At 36.3% G+C, this 15,516-nt stretch overlaps 1 protein-coding gene across 1 annotated transcript in view; it reads right to left on the bottom strand.

The window, feature by feature from the left end:
• Positions 1-15,116, bottom strand: part of LOC121738848 (homeobox protein caupolican) — a 143,798-nt gene extending 128,682 nt beyond the window's left edge. Inside the window, exon 1 of the mRNA XM_042131101.1 lies at positions 14,872-15,116. Within this exon, the coding sequence (XP_041987035.1) occupies positions 14,872-14,964 (93 nt within the window). The 5' untranslated portion in view covers positions 14,965-15,116. The remainder of the gene's footprint in view (positions 1-14,871) is intronic.
• Between the last annotated feature and the right edge of the window lie 400 nt (positions 15,117-15,516).

Here is a 15,516-nt window from a genome sequence, read left to right as displayed (position 1 = left end):
AGTACATTTCTGTCAAGTTCTACAAGTTTTAATATCAACATGACTCGAAAGAACTTTCGTACAAATATTGCCAGGAATTTAGGGCATATTTTACACAATACTACTGTATATAATGATTAGCCTGCTGTGTGTAGTGCACTAATGCTCCTTTACGAATGATTGCTCCTTTAGCTCTGGCTGAGCAGTTTAGAGCGTTTTGGTCGTTTTGTACAGCGCGGCGTTGTAACACTACACCCAGCCCAGTATTAGCACTTCGACATACTAGCGAGTTCAATATACAATAATTCGAGTACCGAGATAATCCGTAACATTCGTTTATTAATGTTGCAAGTAATATAATTTTATCTATATACATTTTTAACACGAATCAAACTAGGAGAAAACATTAGCTAACTATTGTGGTCGATGGAGGTATATACGCGGTGTAAATCTTTTTAATGGTAAACGGTAAACCGAATCTCAAGGAGTAAAATACGACGTCGACAGATGTAGCAGTCTTTTACCTTACGTTTATTGAAGTTATTCTAAAGTATTAACGATTCTGCTATCACTTATCATCGTCGACTGTTGCTGTACCGCTCCAGATATCCTTTCTTGTCGTGCGACGTTTCTCGCCAACATCTCGTACGTGTGTTTTATCTAAAAGCGCACTCTATATCGTTAATCAGCAGGGCGATAGCGATCATTAGCGCCTTTGGCAGTCGTCGCGCTGTCCGACTGGTTCGCCATAGCAAAATAAAACGGCAACACGACTCTGACGAGCTGTGCCGTCATTTGTTGAATCACTCGTCCGCCGGGATAAGATACAGGCTTAAATGATGTTGTTCCGAGACCGATATCTTCTATCACATAATTATTATTGATCGTCCTGCCTTCCTATTAACTTGATGATGATATAACTTTTGAATTAGTTTTGAATCCTTTAATTTAAACGCAATAATTGTTTTACTTACAGTTTTGAACCTCTATACAAATTCCTCAAGACTTTCTTATCGTATTAGTTTTCTTATATAATAATTTGAACACTCTTAAGTATGCAGCATTAAGAGGTTTTGAAAAAAAAAACAATTATTGTGACCGTGACAATCCGAGCTATGCGCACGCGCGGGTACTAAGTATCAGACTACCTTTTCTCGAAGCAGTCGATTTTTGAGCAATTTGAGGTGTACAGAAAGTTGGCTTATGAATTATTTAACAAATTTTGACTAGCTAGCTAGTCATCAAGCAGTTTTAAATCAAAATGTTTGTTGTATAACATTTTATACGAAAGGGTACAGTTCAAATTACTTATTAAGCATAATATATTATACAATAGTATAAAAGCTAGGTAGCTTCTAATCCCATGCTAAGGAAAAACTTGTGTTATGGCAATCGGGGAACGGATAGTTAGTTAAGCTACTGTAGCGGTACCCACAATTCACCTAACATTCCTGCATCGCGCTATCGAAAGTTTCGGAGAACGGCAAGATATATTTACAACGTCTGAAATGACGTCAGTGGGCTTCGGCCTGACCGAGCATGCTATCTCACTCGGTCGGAAGATCTTCCTTTTCACAACAACGTTAAACTACTTAATTATTAATGATTTGCAAAGTAAATCAAATATTTTTAAATCGTCGTAACTCTCTGACTATACAGCCAATTCAAGAGCTTCTTTTACATATTTTTTTCTAGGAGTCAACTTAATTTTTTATTGTACAATTTATTTTATCAAAAAATGTGGACACGTGCTGTGTAGAGAGACGTAGACGCCTTAATAGTCGATACAATCAATTTATTAAAATAAATACAACTTGTATTACTACAGTCGTAAATCATACTATTTAAAATATTATGTATCTTTGAACTGACAAATTAATATCTGGCGTTGATTCATAATTAACGATTTAAATGTGATTATTATAATGATTCTGTTTTAGGGTTCCGTGGTTATAGTTTCGGCGTCCATATTATATGAACTTCTTGTTTGTCAGTTCGATTGTGTTCGACACGGCTAGAATAATAATTACAATTTAATATACCAACAAAGTGGTAAAATAAAGTAACGAAAAATAGGCCGGTGTGAGTTGAATTCGCGCACAAAGGGTTCCGTACCATTATAGAGCAAAAATAGGAAAAAAAATAGTTTTTTGTATAGGAGCCCCCTACTGAATGATTTATTTTATTTTAATTTCATTATTAACTATTAAAGCATGAATATAATTGAGTATTTTGTAAACATTTCAAGTGCCCTAAGCAGAACTAGTTGAAATTAATGCTACGAGCAAAAAATGGGCAAAAAAGTCTTATTAAAGACTTTTTTGCCTATTTTTACCGACTACGAAACCTATACTTAATAGGTTTCGCAGTCGGTATATTTACCCTTTGGGTACGAAAAACGTTGTTAAGTAGTTCATGTTGTTATCCTTTGTGTAAGGAACACTAAAATGTGGTCTATCATACGTATCTCTACGTCTAGTGAGCACTATCATTGAATAGATATTTTAGAAACAAAAAGATGTTGCTAACCCAATTTTTGATTTTAAACTCGGTAGTTTAAAATCAAAAATTGGGTTAGCAACATCTTTTTGTCTTTCCTTTTTAGTTATATTATTATGTTATTCGAACAGAACCCTTCATAGGTAAGTCTGACTCGAGCTTGGCCGGTTTTAATGTTTTCTAGGACTGGGTTAATTTGACAATGTGTACGCCAATAGAATAACGAAGTTACCGAACAGTATAAATCAGGTGCAGAGTTTGTGAAGCTAGGTTAAGTAAATACGTCTGGAATCGGAAGCTTGGCTTACCTTCATAAGATCAGATAACTTTTTGATAATGCAAGCCAGTCTTGTTACATACAGAAGTTTTCTTAACTATTGTTAACTTAAACAATTTTGATTTGACCTCTATAATGGTCGTAATTTTATTAAAATGACTTCTTTAATTTTGTAGACCATCAATGAGTGAGACGAAATCAAGGGTTTTTTATTTTACTTTTTTGTCCTAGTATAATACTTTGAGAAGAGAATAAGAGAAGCTGACCGACACCATAGAGGTGCGTGAGCGGGGGGGAACCTAAGCGATTTCTGCTGGAACTTATTCAAGGTGATTAGGGACAAAATATTAAAAGTCCTGATGTCTAGGAGGTGAGCTGGAGGGAGGGGAGGGCGACAAAGGTCTAAATTTTTGGTTTTTCGTCAATAACTAAAAAACTATGCGTTGTAGCAAAAAATATTCTATGATGACATTAAAGCTTATTAAATTTTTTATAAATTAGATTCTTTACAGTTTTTCCAAATTCTCATCCGTTTTCAAACTACAGGCTCAGGAAAAGTGAAAATTAAGAAAAGCTTTATTTTTAAATATTCCTTTCTATTTCTGTTTGAATAATAGGATTATCGCTTCTGTGCTTCGTTCAGTGAGTGAGAGGGCCTCACTCACCGAACCCTTCATCCTTCATCCCTCATCCCCTCACCCATCCCCTCATCACACCCCTTAAAGTGGCAACGCATCTGTAGCACCCCTGGTGCTGCAGACGTCGCATAGGCATTATGGTAACCATTTTACATCAGGTAGACCATACTGTTGTTTGCCAGCTTAGTTATCTGTATAAAAAACATCATGAATCATTGGGAATGAGCTGACCCCTCAAGAGTGGGGGTGGAAAAATGAAGGTAAGAAAAGAACAATAGACGACTTACCAGCATCTCTTGGATTTGAGGATTGCAAACAAAATTAGAAAGGAATACCCACATATTTAAAACTTAAAGCTTTTTTTTTAATTTTTACGGATGAGAATTTGGAAAAACTGTATAGAATGTAATTTTTAGAGAATTTAATAAGTTCTAATGTCGTCATAGAATGCACAAAATGCACAAATTTACGATACAGAATCAGCGAGCAGGACTTTTAGTATGTTTTGTCCTTAACCACCGTGAATGAGTTCCTGTAGAAATTGCTTAGGTTTTCGCTCACGCATTCTACAACCTCATATGATTTTTGAAGCCTTATCTATAGATACCCCACACGCATAGGTTAGATAAAAAAAAAATTTTTTCATCTAGAACCTAATCCAAATCCAAAAGTTGTACCTATGGGGACCCCTAAAATTTTTAATAATTTTTCCATTTTTGTATTAAAATCATAATGCGGTTCACACATTACATCTTACCAAGTTTTAATAGTATAGCTCTTATAGTTTCGGAGAAAAGTGGCTGTGACATATGGACGAACAGAATCTATAAGATTTTGTGACTCATCACAATTCACAACATAATATTATATTAATTCAGACGATGCAATATAATTAGGTTACATTTTTACACTAATTAAAATGATTATTTCTGCAGTTTCGACGAAGTGTGACAAAAAAGCGTTGGATTTTTCTCAGAAAACAGGTGTCGGTTATTAGGTGATACAGAGATAAGATTGTCACGTTGGACGAGGAAGTATTTGCATTAATTACTCTGTTGCAACTTGCAATAGATCTGTTAATATCCTAGCTGCTAAGTCCTAGGATAATCATGAAGGCAACGCGATATTTTTTGTCGCAATATCTGATGACGCGGCTGCACCAGCCTATGAGGTGGAATAGACTTGATTTGGACTATAATCTTATTAAACATAAAAATCTCGTGTCACAATGTTAGTGACCTTAGGACTCCTCCGAAAAAAAAAACTAAAAAAACGTGTAAAATCGAAACTTTTGGAATTTTTATCTTTTTATTTTATTTCAAATTACGTTTATAAACGTGACAATAGATAGCAAAAATAGTCTTAAAAATTCCACTCTTCTCTTTTCCATACTCTTAACTTCATTACGCACCTTTCTTTCTCAACACGCTGCACGTACGTTCGGGTTATACCCCAAAGACTATGTAAACTACGTTATCCGCGAAAAAGCGGGACTGAGCCTGTCCCGTGCGGGACATTTAATTTTGACTGAAAAATCGGGACGTCCCGCCAAAGACGGGACGTCTGGCAACGCTGAACGCTAAGCAAGAAGTCATTGCCTATTGATCCGTATATAAAATACGTCAGTTTGTCCGGGGTTAGATAGTTTATGCACGTTTTGCATGTAACATATCACCGTTTAGATTACCCGGAGTATTACGAAGTGAAATTATTATTCGTTGCGTGTGGAACACTTCCGGTATATAACGTCTTATCGATACATATTTCATAATTTTTAACGTATTTTGCAGTCATCGTTGTGACTTGAGTGCAAAAAAGTCAGTTAAAGGCCTCCATATTATAATATAGCATGGCCATCGAATCGATAGGCCGATCGGACTGATCGCAGGCCGACCTGACTGGATTTATTTGCCACCCGACCTCCTTATAACCATAAGCCAAAGCACAAGGTGTCTTCGTTGCTGGCTCCTTGAGGTAATTAATAAAGAGATAAATCCTATAAAGATTCGGTGACTGTAATTACTGTGCTGAGACAAGTCCAAGGTTTGCTCAACACACAAGAGCACACTTCGTTACAACCCACCGGTTGTAACGAAGTGTGCTCTTGTGTGTTGAGCGGTCCAGCGCGAGATCTCTCACCAGAGATCTCGCGGTGGACCGACTTTTTACTTTTTACATCATCTACAACAACCTCCTTATATCCCTGTCATGGTCTCTACATGGTCATGGTTACGAGTATTATAATTTTTTTACTTGAAAGCGAAACATAGATGAATCCAGTGGAAGTGATTGCAGGTTGGTCAGGTCGGTCTTATCGAACTCACGGACACACTAGAATGGACAAAACGATTCCGGTCAGGTCGGCCGGCGATCAGACCGACCGTCAACCGAATCTGGAGCCTGGAAGGGCCTTTGTGCACTTTGTGTTTGTACATCATGCTACAAAAATCATGGTCGAATTTTCCCGTCCAATTTTCTTTACAACTTTTATAATAATTATAATAATAATAATAATAATAATAGCTTCCACACCGGTTTCGGTGACGGTGGCCGGTTTCATTGAAACCAGGCCAGCTACGCAGGAGTAATTTATAGTGCCCAAGTGTGTGCGCAGCACACAAGAGCACTCTCTATTCCTTTACTTTCATAACCCAGTGGGACGGACGACCGACACGACTGGCGAGAGATCAGGCGCAGGACCGACTTTTTACATGCCCATCCGACGCATGGATCATCTTACTTATCAGACAATCAATTGATCAGCCTGCATTGTCCTAACCAAACTTGGAAATAACATGTTTCCAACGCGGGAATCGAACCCACGACCTCCGAGTCAAGAGCCGCGCTCTATACCACTAGACCATGGAGGCGTTCAATTATTATACTATATAAACTACTTATATATACTATTGAAACTGGGTAAGTAGATGAAGTCTGTGAAGCGCATTAAGATTTTGATACAAAAATGGAAAAATTATAAAAAAAATTAAGTCTAAAAAAATATATGATGTACATACTACTTATATATACTATTGAAACTGGGTAAGTAGATGAAGTCTGTGAAGCGCATTAAGATTTTGATACAAAAATGGAAAAATTATAAAAAAAATTAAGTCTAAAAAAATATATGATTACTTCAAAAACTACTAACGAAAATTGGTTTGAACGAGATCTAGCAAGTAGTTTTTGTACATCAAATAGTAAATTTAAGTTTCATTAAATGAACTGAAATATAAAAAAAAATATGAATTGTTCTATTTGTAGGACAATGTTTCTTTTAAATAACAGTACCTGTAGTGCTAGCACGGCGACCAGCGGAAATGCGAAAGTATGGACAAACTGTGGAAATAAACCTAAGGTGCCGTTCCGATCTTTTTTCGTTCCGAAAAATTCAATTAAAATGCCACTTTATGACAGACTATAGTCACAAACTGTGGAGATAAACTTAAGGTGCCGTTCCGATCTTTTTTAGTTCCGAATAATTCAATTAAAAAGCCACTTTTTTTTATGAAATTAGGGGGCAAACGAGCAAACGGGTCACCTGATGGAAAGCAACATCTGTCGCCCATGGACACTCGCAGCATTAGAAGAGCTGCAAGTGCGTTGCCGGCCTTTTAAGAGGGAATAGGGTAATAGGGGAGGGTAGGGAAGGGAAGAGAATAAGGGAAGGTAGGGAAGGGAAGAGAAGGGAATAGGGTTGCTTAGTTTAGTTAAAAAAATACATTTTTTTAACAAATAAAACATTACCCACACTACAACACACACACTAGGAAAAATGACAGATTTTTTAGTGACAAGCCTATACATACGAATCATACTCTTTTATTTATGGTTGAAGTCTGTTGACAACAAGGTGACAAATTGAAAATGGATCACAGTTTTTTTTAATTGAATCTTAGCTATTATTAGACAATGCTTACACGGCCAGTCTGAGATCAGCTGAGTCCCAGAGACAAGAGTTGAAAAAAGTATGATAAAGTCAATATTTTTTTACAAAATGTAGGTATTAGTCCTAATGTCATTGAAACTAAGGTCGAATTTCGACCATTGGGCGATCTCTAGTTGGTTTAAAATCGCTTTCTTCAACTTCATTCTAAGAAAAACACGAATCAGAACGCGTTTCGTTGATTTTAAAGATGCATCGAACACCAAAGCTGTGTTATTGTAGGATTCGGAAAGCAGAATCGGGATTCCATCTTTGATTCCTGATTTAGCACAACTACAGTACAAATGCAAAAGAATTTGGAAATTATGAAAAAGAAGACAGGTAGATTTTACGAATAAAATGTCAAATATTAAATTTCGAAGAAAGAAACCTTTCCTTCGCCATGCTTAAAGCTTGCTTGCTCCTATTAAAGATCTACCTTTTGGTCGGCGATGTAGAGCACTGACCTCAGTATGTTAATAATTATGCAAAAATGTGTTGTTTTCCTCTTCAGTGACTAATATCGCCTTGACATAGGCATAAATAATAATTCGTTGATAAGTATTTTTTGCAACGACGATTGTTAAAATTAATTCCATAGATACGTTATAGGTAGGGAATGCAATACCGGGATACCGGGATCCCGAAATACCGGGATCCCGCATGCATTTTGCGGGACTAATCCCGGTCGAAAATTTAGCGGGATCCCGCGGGACTAGCGGGATTACAAAGAAGCGTGATTCATACGTGTAACTTAGCGCGAGGGGGTGCGTGAACTGGCTACAGGCAGCCCACAAAACAATTTACCTTCAATTCACCTATATTTCACTTTAATTGACAATTGTACCAACCAGCGTGGAAGCTGAGCGAAATTTTTTAGCTACTGGCTACCTTGTGTCGAATATCAGGAGCCGTTTGGCATACGACAAAATTAATACCCTAACTTTTTTAACATACTTTTATAAGCTTGAACTTAGGTATAGTATGTAACGGAATCTTTTAGAACAATTTTCCCTATACTTCGAAAAAAAAATTAATAAAACATGAAAATAAATACCTAAGCGTGTTTTGAGTTTATTTTAACTATTATTATTACGTAACCATTTCCAAAAAATGATTAGTTTTTCTTTTATTTTACATCTAAAGTCTAACTTATTAATAAACCGTTGTAATAAAAAGTGTGAGAATAAGTTGGTTTTAGTTGAGTTTCTAAGACTAAAACGGGGTCTATCAATTAAAGTCATTATAACCATTTATTTTGAAAGTTTAAGTTTACCCTGCGGGATCCCGCAAATACCGGGATCCAGCGGGATTGTGATGGTTCAGTCCCGCAAATACCGGGATTGAAATTATCTTGCGGGATTGCATTCCCTAGTCATAGGCATCTAATAAAAATAATTAGTCATTTATTAATTATGTTATAGTCTATCAAATGGAGGCCATAAATTGTTTGAAGTGAAAAATTATTAGTAAGTTGTGCGCTTTTTTACGATGGGTAAAATTCGTATGACGGAGTAAAGCTTAGGCCAAACCTATGCGACCAGGCGACTGTGAAGCGGAGCATATTATATGTCTGCTCCTGCTGTTTTCACTTCTGCCAGCAATCTCCACGTCACGACGTCGTCAACGTAGTAAATTTGCACGTCGCGACAACGTAACGTGCCACGTTACCGCACCACGTTCCACGTTGACGACGTCGTGACGTGGCCATGTGGACAGGCCCTAACGGCTAACCCGTTGTTTTATTATACTAATCACGTTATGATAGACATAATAATATTTAGATTGATATATTTGCATGCTATCATTATAGTGTCTAACGGCCTTATCAGCTTGTTAGTGATAAGATGAGCTGGTATCGATGTCATTTGACAACCCATAGGCCATATATATGGGTCACACCAAGCGCGCGTTTTCTACAGGTGTGTTTTCTCAAACGTTAAGCGGGCTCCACACTCGCGGCGCGAAAGCCCGCGTAGGCCGTGAACCGCGAATGTGGAGGGTTTCGTGGCTTTCTCCGTCCGGTGTCAGTTTATTTTGCCGCCGAACCGCGGCCGCAATTCGCGCCGCGAATGTAGAGCCCGAATTAAAACGTCTGAACGCGTCTTAAAAATAAAATAAATGCGATAATATTAATGAATAACAATTAAAACGATCTGTAATTTTGTGATCAGTAAGACTAATATTCAGAATGCGAATGTATGTGTGTATATCTGTAATTTTTTTTCGCTTGAACCGCAATAGTTGTTACTGTGAAATAGTATGGACTTTCGTTTTTAATCTCGGAAAAGAATGCAAATTGGTTTTTTAAGACAAGATAATTATAATGGTCATGCGAGACATGAATTTTCTAGTAAACTAATATGCGACAATTTGAATTCTTAGGGCCTGTTTCATAAGTGCCGGATTGGCTATCCACAACTAAACTTGATAGCGTCATATTGCATCCGATAATAAGGGTCTATTTAGACCGCAACGGGACGCATAGATGCATTTCTAAATTTGACATCTCACGCAATTGTAGTCTGTCAATTCAATAAGAAAATATGCATCTACGCGTCGCGTTATGGTCTGAATTGACCCTAACCGGTTGATTGACAGACTGCTCATTTTTCTATTATGTACTTTTCAGCCATCATTCTGGCGTCAGTCACTGATGGACTAAACTACTGGCTAGAGTGACCGTGTATGTAACCGAAGTCTAATGTTTTCATGTTAGAAAATGTTTAGTAAACGTAAGTTAACAAATTATAACAAAACAAATGATAAGAAAATAAAACATATTGTGTTACCTTTTGTTTCGCCCATGACTATTAACAATGTCGGATGTGAAAAACGACAACTTTACAGGAGAGTGATTCAAAGTCTAAATTGTGCATAACTTTTTACTTATTTCAAGTAGGATCATGAAATTTCAGGGTAATACTATAAAAGTTATTTACGTTTGATATGTTATTATGAGTATCTCGTATTTTATGCCTAAATATGAGAAAAATCACTTCTGACCTTTTTAACGGGGTACGAGTAATGCTGATTTGTCGGAAGTGCCAGAACCGACATTGTTGCTTGTAGAAAATCGACGATTGCTTGTCGGAAGTGGCATTTACGTCATTGTTAAGTGATAACTGTTAATTTAAAAAATATGTCGCATGCAGAAATTACCAACAAAAACGACAACAATTTAAAGGAAAAAAAATAGTTTTATGGACTTCTGTCAAAATAAAACATAAAAACAATATACGTATGAAAATACAAAACATTTCTTATGATTTAAATAATTCGGAAAATCAAATTTTCATCCGAAATGAAAACTTACTTAAAATATTGAAATTAAAAATTATTACTAACACTATTTTGTTGACTTTTTGATAGCATAACATAAATGAACTAAACAAAATAAAAAATACAAATATATATATTAATTATAAAGAGAAAAAGTTTGTTTTATTCGTATGTTTGTTTGTATTAAATGGGCTCAATAACTACTGAACTAATTTTAAAAATTCTTTTACTTTTGGAAAGCTACATCATTTGCAAAGAACACAGGCTATGTATTATTCTGAAAAATATTAGGGATCCGACCGAAAATAGCAAAAATATAACCCAAAGTGGTAAAAATTTGCCAAAAATTTTATTATTTCGCTTCCGCTACGAAAAATACTAATGATACATCAAAATAATGTTATACATGTTTATAGTACTCATCATTATCTACAAAAAAGCACAGGGCAGCTTACAATGAGTTTCTAAAATACTAGAGTAGCAATGTCTTACAAAATATTCTCAGAAATGCGTAACCACTTTTTTGTTCAAAAGACAATGTCAAGTCATATATTCGTTATGTCATTATGTATGTGAGATATGCCTGCAGGCATCTTCGAAGTGGCAACGCGTTGCTGCCGTAAACTTCCAATCTAGTTACGTTAGTAACATAGAATATCATTGGCAGCTTATGTCTATCTTTTATGGTTAACGAATAGTAACCATTACTTTCATTAAAAAAATTTACTTCAAATCATCTCCTTCTAGCGTGACTTTTTTTGCACATTCGTTATTAATCCTTACCTACATAAATATCAAAATACTAATTGGAATTATGTGAAAAATAGAATTGTCCTTTAAATTATTACCATGAGCGAAATATTTTAGAAGTAAGGACAGTTTGATTAAAGCTCAAAATAAGGTGCCCGCGCCGACGCGGCAACGGCGGCGGCTACCACGAATGTGTAATGGAAAATATTATATTTGCAAGTCAAACGATCTCATCGATCTCATCTAGATCTTCCAAATATGCTGGAGAGATGATAGTGCCTAAATGTGTGGGCAGGCCCATGAAACGAAGTTCGCGGAGTCAAGTAGTTCTTAAAAATTTCTACATTTTAGGACACTTACGTACCACCACAGCCTTTGTTTACATGAAAAATTGAGATTAGTATTTATTAGATTAATAATTATTCAAAAGCAGTCTTCTTCATCCGAGATTTTCTCTGATCCATTGTGGTATTTTAAATAGCATTTTAGGTATTATTTTTGGGAATTATGTCACTTTTACATAATTTGAGTAAATCTTTATGTTTGTTGCCCACCTGCTTAATAGCAAAATGCCAAGAAAGTCTGGCTTTTTGCGGCTACTAGTCACCAAATCGCAAAACCATGAAAAATACGATTAATAAATAAAAAATTATATTAATTCATTATGTATGACATGTGCCAACAAAAACCTAATTTTCGCATAAAAATTAATTTTAAAGCCCATTTTAAAGCCTTCTGAAATTTCTTAAAAGTCGGTAAGCAATGACAGATACGGTACGAACTACAAGCGCTATTTAATCAATAATAAAAGTAAATGAAATGATTATGATTTAGTACTACCGACCTTTTACCAATTTATAAATCCACATAATAATGTCAGAAGTGACACTACCGACAATTTAATCACTTATAAAACCAATTAAAAATGTCGTATGTGGTACTAACGACATTTTACACATTTGAAAAACCGGTTAAGAGCGTTGGATGTGGTACATCCTACAATTTTAAGTTACCTACGATAAATTAATGTTGATGAAGTTAAGAATTCATCTCATAATCAAATCGAAAGCAATAAAACATAAGCTATACTGTTAAAAATATTTAAGAAGATTATAAAGAATAGTAAATACAATTTTCAGCACTAGCGTTAGCTTTGGACATAATATTACCATCAGCATTTTTTGCCTTTTACTACATTTTTCTTAATTTCGTTGAGTACCAAGTTTTAATTGGCCGTGCTGATCTTGTAGACATTGAAAATGGCGTCGAAAAGTAAAAAAATATAACTACGGTAGCAAAAAATGACAGCGCGACGTCCATTCCCTATGTTAACATAGTCGGATGTGGCACATCGTACGCTCTTACTCGCTTCCGCGTTCCGTTAGTAACGTAGGTAGTGACTATCCGACATTGTTAGCGGGCTATCTTAGTAATATACGATATTTTAATGTGGCTATTTCAGAAACTACGCATAATATAGATTTTTTCTTTTTAGCTCACGATAGCCTTGGTTATAGGACATATTTTATGAAATAAAACAAAAATGACGATTTTGCACATCCGTCATTGTTAATAGTCATGGGCGGTTTGTTAACCTTTTATAAAGGTGACGACGGGGTATACGGTGAGCCAATACCAGATTTAAATGTTATAAAATGTTATTGAACATTAGGGAACATTTTCTATTAGTGAAGGAGCACTTACAACATGTAACAGTTCCTAACAGAATGTAACAATTGAGAACATTAGTTAGGAAATATTTTTATGTTAGAAAATGTTTACAAACATTTTCTAACGGCAGTGTGGGAGCACCATTATGATAGAAAAGTTAGACGCCAAAAATATATGGGATTTAACATAATGCATCGCTAAGCGTGTGGTGCTCGCGTTGCGATGCTATAATATTATGTCAAATCTCATATATTTTGGATATCAAACTTCGTTATAAAAATAAAAACTAGCGCATGCAATTATAATGCTAAGTACTCTGATTGGTCATTTAACAGTGATCCAAGATCACAATAACGTCGAAACAATATAATATTATGTTAAACATAATATTATATTATAATATTATGTTAAACATAATATTATATTGTTTCGACGTTATTGTGATATTATGTTAAACATAATATTATAATATAATATTATGTTTAACATAATATTATATTGTTTCGACGTTATTGTGATCTTGGATCACTGTTAAATGACCAATCAGAGTACTTAGCATTATAATTGCATGCGCTAGTTTTTATTTTTTTCAGTTTCTATATCCGATTATGTTTTATAATCGGATATAGAAACTGTGTTTGTTACTTGTCTGCTACCTTTTCTCACTAAGGGCCTGTTTCACCATTTGACACCACTTTTTTGAGAATCTGTCAAAAAAGTTGTGAATAGCCTATCAGGCACTTTATCAAGAAGCGGTGAAACAGGCCCTAAGTCGCTGAAATTACTTTGATTAGATAAATTAAGTTTAGATACACTTTGAGTCCCGGGAAAAGACATAGATATATCGCGCAGGAACCTTTCAGTTTTTGGGGATAAAAACTATTTTTTCCCCCAAAATGTATGGTCCTCATGCGATAAACCTGTCAAAAACTCGTCATTTTCCATATAAACCGCGATTGAAAATGAAGTGTCAGATATTGTCAATCGTGGTTTTATATGGAAAATGACAAGTTTTTGACAGGGCGTCAATGACCGCTAGCGACAAGTTAGTCCGAGTGGAGTATAGTTTAAGATATTTTGACGAAGTCTTTTAATGCTTGTAGTGTGAAGAGTGCGGCGAGAGGCGACGGTCAGGCTGTTTTCGTTTGTTATCTCTTATCGCCCGGGAAAACTTTTCCCGCATTTGTCTTCTTGTTTCGAGTTTTTCTTTAAAAGGAAAGGGTTGGTACAGGTTGTTTTTTCTTTTGATTACAGTGCAGAGTTTAATGTTTTATGCATTTGTAGTAAACTAATTTGATATAATTAGAAAAATTAAACCGACTTCAGAATTGTACATAAACAAGAATTAAAATTCCCTATCTCAAAAACTATTTCGACGAACCGGTTTTGATATATTCCCGAATTATAGAGCAATACCCAGTACCAAAAAAAAATCTAAAGTCGGTTAAAAAAAGTTTTTTATAGATAGGCGTGTAAGTTCTAAGGCCTTTGTAGCTAGTTGTTTAGAGCTTTTCGTACAAGTAAGAAAGGTCCAAGAAACTAATGAGTGAAAAAAGCTTTGAGTGAAGTAAGCTGAAACAAAACTTTTAGATAAGCTATTCGTCACTTATTGGGATATTGTCAAACAGTTGGGCCTGTTGCCCTTACTCAAAGTTTGTCGTACTTGTAAGTTAGGTTGCTGCAGGCTTCTTGTGAAAGTATGAATTACAAAATGAGCGGTGTACCCACCTACTCAGTTGCACCTTCGTACTCAATACATTGATGACAGGTGGTACAAGTATTCATCTGTATTCTGTCGGAAGTTCAGCAGTATCTGACTATGCACATCGGACTATCTAGGATCTACTCACTTCCTGCTGATTGAAAAAGTCATCCTGAGTCTCGTCGGCGGAGCAGCCCATGTCCTGAAGAAGAGGAGTCACGTGTCGCTCCCAGTCATCCATGGCGAGCGTCACTCACACTATCGTCATCGTCACTCACGAATTTTCGCGCCAAAACTCGCCGGTCGCGCGACGGTGAGAGAGAGGGAAAAAACCGCGAAGGAAAAGTCGGCGTAAGTGTCAGTTCGTCGAGTCGCGGGCCCCCGGCCGCTCGCGCGAACGGAACAGGAGTGAAACGAGCCAAACGCCCTCGCGTCCGCCGCCGCGCGTCCGTCCCGCTCGCGCGTCCGCCGGCCGTATCGCGCCGTCCCGCTCCCGCGCGCCTCCCATGGGCGGCGGACTTTCCCGCCGGCCGCACCAACATGGCCGGCCTGAGACCTATGTACCATATGACACTGGCGCACTCACAGACCACTTACTTTAAACTTCACACAACTTTTGTACAACTCACAAGTCGCCGACATGAAAAATTAGGAAAACATGCGCCCACTAATTAGAGCGGTTCCCGCCCTCAACGACTTTTAATCATCGCAGAAAAACGGCCTTTCTGTTTTCTTCTCATTTGTATTAATTACTGTATACAATTTTTAGAAGAAATGACAGTAGATTACAATT

The sequence above is a fragment of the Aricia agestis genome, chromosome Z, assembly GCF_905147365.1.
Source record: "Aricia agestis chromosome Z, ilAriAges1.1, whole genome shotgun sequence".
Lineage (NCBI taxonomy): Eukaryota > Metazoa > Arthropoda > Insecta > Lepidoptera > Lycaenidae > Aricia > Aricia agestis.
The sequence above is the reverse complement of the archived record's forward strand: the minus strand, read 5'-3'. Positions and strand labels throughout refer to the sequence as shown.